Consider the following 3,587-nt stretch of genomic DNA (forward strand, 5'->3'; position numbering starts at 1 on the left):
GGCCAAGCCCAACGTTGCAGCCTTTTTATTTCCAGGGTTGTGATCCTTTTTTGGTTTCTTTTTTGGGCCGCATCTATTTCTCAATTGGGGCTCGGCCTTTTTATAGTCCATTTCCTTAGTTTTTAGGTTTTTTTCCTGTGAATATTATTTGGAAAATGGCCTTTTTATATGCCAAATACTATTAGGTCCCACTTGTCAGGTTCTAATGAAAGACAGCCAATGTTTCAATTTCCACACAATTATTTCAGTCACAACAGCAAACAAATGAGAATTATCAAACCACATGCCAATTTTGGCTAATAGCACAATCTTTACATAATTCATTTCACCATTACATGTGATACTATCAGAACATATAACTCCTACTAAAAATACACTCGAGACTTCTTCACTTTTCTGGACTATCAGAACACGCCACTTCAAACTTGAAATTTCCTAGGCCTGGAGCTCCTGTAAAAGGGTGAACACAAAGTCATTAGAGTAGCATTTTCATTCCTGGAGTAGATATTCAAACCTCCAGGTTTAGTGTATAGACTATCTGGAAAATATATATTTAACAAAATTTCACAGAAATGCAGATTTATGGATTGAATGTATGATAAAGCAGCAGAAATGCAGATATATGTCTATGAAACAATAGGTCAACTAGAGATTCATGTCTACAATTTGCTAGAGAAGAAAATAACAAGTCAGGATATAGAACATGGTTTCAATTTGTTCTTTGCATATTACATCAGTAGTTTTGTTGCAGGGTTCTGGTACATCATGATCTACATGCACATGAGAGAGATGGACTTGGCGCACATGAGATGAGGGTGGAAGTAGGAGGAGCAGGGCATACCTAAGGTGTCCAGGTCCTGCAGCTCATCGGAGATGTTGCAGGCTTGCCGGCATCGACAGCCACCGTAGCAGCAAGCTGGGTGACATACAAACTGAAGTTGCGTTCATTCAGTTGCAAAACAACAAAGTTTGCTAGTTCATGTCCATCAACAATCACACAAGCATCACTTGTACAGCAGCAGGAGCAAAATTGATATGAGTTAGAAGGAGCAGAGTTCGACTAGTACAGCCAGCAGAGCTCAACTAGTACATCGCAGTACACATGAACCATCTATTCCACGAAACAAGAGTAAAATCTTGCTATAAACAGTAGATTATCCCCTAACAGAAGCTAATTAGGCACCAATACACAAGGCACAGCAAGCACATACTAAATAAACCACGGCCATAATACATGAGTACTAAACAGATCTTGTATAACAGGTTTTCCAGTCATGAATTTTCAAAAGCAGAACTGGCATGTTTGTTGAAAGTGTTTATCATCACAGCCGGCTGCCACAATAAGCTAGCAAGACATTTACACCATAATATGAAGCAAGCAGAGCAATCCCAATGTACACAGAAATTGTACTGATTCCATTAAAACAATACTAGGTACGACTGGAGATGCATAAAGAACAACTGGGTACGACTCACCCTAGATGCATGCATGCATCAGCATCCATACTTGCAGTGCATTTAGTAAAGAACAAATTACTGTATTTCCCAAAGTGTATAATAGCTTTGTGAAAAAGAGGATTGTATCAGCCATACACTTCTCCCTGGATCAATGTATGCATGCAATTCATCCAGGCCGAGCATGATGCTAATTCCTACTCATGTTGCTAGCACATATACATACATACACACCAAGAACGAATTCACAGGCACATAAATGAATATCCCCTGGATAGCATGGTAATGAGCTACTCACAGGCAATTTGATAGGACTAGTACTAGTGATAACAACCCAACGACATCCTAACAGCCGCAGCAACACGCACACTTCAACCGCCTGAATACTGGTGAATAGCAAAGTCTATCCATACTTGACACACGAGCAAATCAACAAGTTCATCTCAGATGTGTGGTTCATGACAGCGGTAGCAGTTAACAAGATTACTAAGTTTTAATTTGTGGAAGCAAGGAAACAAGCAATAGAATGCCTATCTCGTTCACCACTAGAGTAACAGCATTAGAAAATTCAGTCAAGCATGTGAGTAAGTAAAAGATGTAGATCAGCAGGGAATCAAACTAGTTCAAATAAATCTGTAACCAAATGTATAGTAACAATCATCTAGTATTAATCATTGGTTCTGTTTTGATCCAAACTAGATGAAATCAAGGCTAATCTATTATGTGACAATAGAGGAGTGAGTGCTATTGTACAGTTAGAAAAATGCTACACACAGAGTGGTACATATATACATTCAGTAATAGGTGTAGAACAATAAACAGAGCAAGCGGGCGAGGTTGGTTGGTGAGTCAGATTGGCCCTGCAATCCGACGAACATAACGACGTTGGGCTTGCCCTTCTTGGGGGTGAAGACCGGCTACCCTGGATCCAGCATGTTGCAGAGCTCCGTCAAGACGACCTGCAGCAGGAAAAACACAAGGGCATCAGCCTCCAACCGACCAATCCCCCTGGCACGCACGTCCCTAGATCGAATAGCGCAGGAAATGAATTGAGGGAGGTGGAGCGGGCAGGACCTGCTGTATGATGCGCCGCTTGTTGGTGCCGATGGCGAGGGTCTCGAGGTTGATGATCTTCCGGACGTCGGACTGCAGGAGCGTGCGGGAGATCTCGTTGAGGCACTCCCCGAGCACCTTCTCGTCGATCACCGCGGCGTTGCTCATCTGCGCGAGCGCGTGGGAGATGCTCCCGCCCAGCTGCGCGAGCACCATCTTGGCTGGGCCTCCGGGGGGTCGGGCCTCGTCGGCGGCGAGGTGGGGTTCCGGCGGCGGTCAGGGGCGGCGCGCGGTGCGATCTGGGAGCGGGGGTGGGGAAGGGGATGCGGACGGGAGGAGAACGGGCCGGGGGAGATGGGGAAGATTTTGGTTGGGGGTGGGGATTGGGGAACGCGGTGGGGATTGGGGACGGCATCTGCGGGACGCGATGGGCGTCGCTGCGGGACGCATCGAGGAAGGAGGTGGTGGCGGGACGCACCATTGCAGGACTGGGACGAGGTGGCGGCGGCGAGGAGATGAGGGAGGGGGTGGATCTGGCCGCCGCCATGGCCATGGCCGTGCCATGCGGCTAGGTTGGTGGGCGTCGAAGAGGGCGGAGCACAGTCGCCGATGCCACGCCGAAATTGGTGGGAATGCCACCCTCGAAACCCTAGCCGTGGGAAGGGGTTGGGGATGAGCTACCGGGGCCGCGAGACGTGGATCTGGTCGGAGGGGAGGGAAGAGCGGAGGCAGGGGAGCTCGGATCTGGGCTGCGCGCCGGCGAGGCCCGTCGGAACACGCCGGAACAAGAGGCGTAGGTGGCGGCGGCAAGGGTTTCGGGCGAGGGATTGCGAGGGAGCGAGTGTTGGAAATATGCCCTAGAGGCAATAATAAAATGGTTATTATTGTATTTCCTTCTTCATGATAATTGTCTATTGTTCATGCTATAATTGTATTAACTGGAAACCCTAATACATGTGTGAATACATAGACCACAACATGTCCCTAGTAAGCCTCTAGTTGACTAGCTCGTTGATCAATAGATGGTTATGGTTTCCTGACCATGGACATTGGATGTCATTGATAACGGGATCACATCA

At 46.9% G+C, this 3,587-nt stretch overlaps 1 protein-coding gene and 1 non-coding gene across 2 annotated transcripts; both read right to left on the reverse strand.

The window, feature by feature from the left end:
• Positions 1 to 271: 271 nt before the first annotated feature.
• On the reverse strand, positions 272 to 3,364 carry LOC109758297 (signal recognition particle subunit SRP54 1-like). The gene is made up of 3 exons (XM_040392462.3): positions 2,530 to 3,364; positions 842 to 2,414; positions 272 to 450 (listed from the first exon to the last, which is right to left on the reverse strand). Exons 1-2 carry the CDS (start codon positions 2,722 to 2,724, stop codon positions 2,373 to 2,375), a joined length of 237 nt encoding a protein of 78 aa, XP_040248396.1. The 5' UTR covers positions 2,725 to 3,364; the 3' UTR covers positions 272 to 450; positions 842 to 2,372.
• Positions 1,244 to 1,334, reverse strand: LOC120967564 (small nucleolar RNA Z223). Its single transcript, XR_005761301.1, has one exon. It is a non-coding gene; the product is annotated as a small nucleolar RNA Z223 (small nucleolar RNA).
• Positions 3,365 to 3,587: the final 223 nt, after the last annotated feature.

This window comes from Aegilops tauschii, chromosome 6 (genome assembly GCF_002575655.3).
Source record: "Aegilops tauschii subsp. strangulata cultivar AL8/78 chromosome 6, Aet v6.0, whole genome shotgun sequence".
Classification (NCBI taxonomy): domain Eukaryota; kingdom Viridiplantae; phylum Streptophyta; class Magnoliopsida; order Poales; family Poaceae; genus Aegilops; species Aegilops tauschii.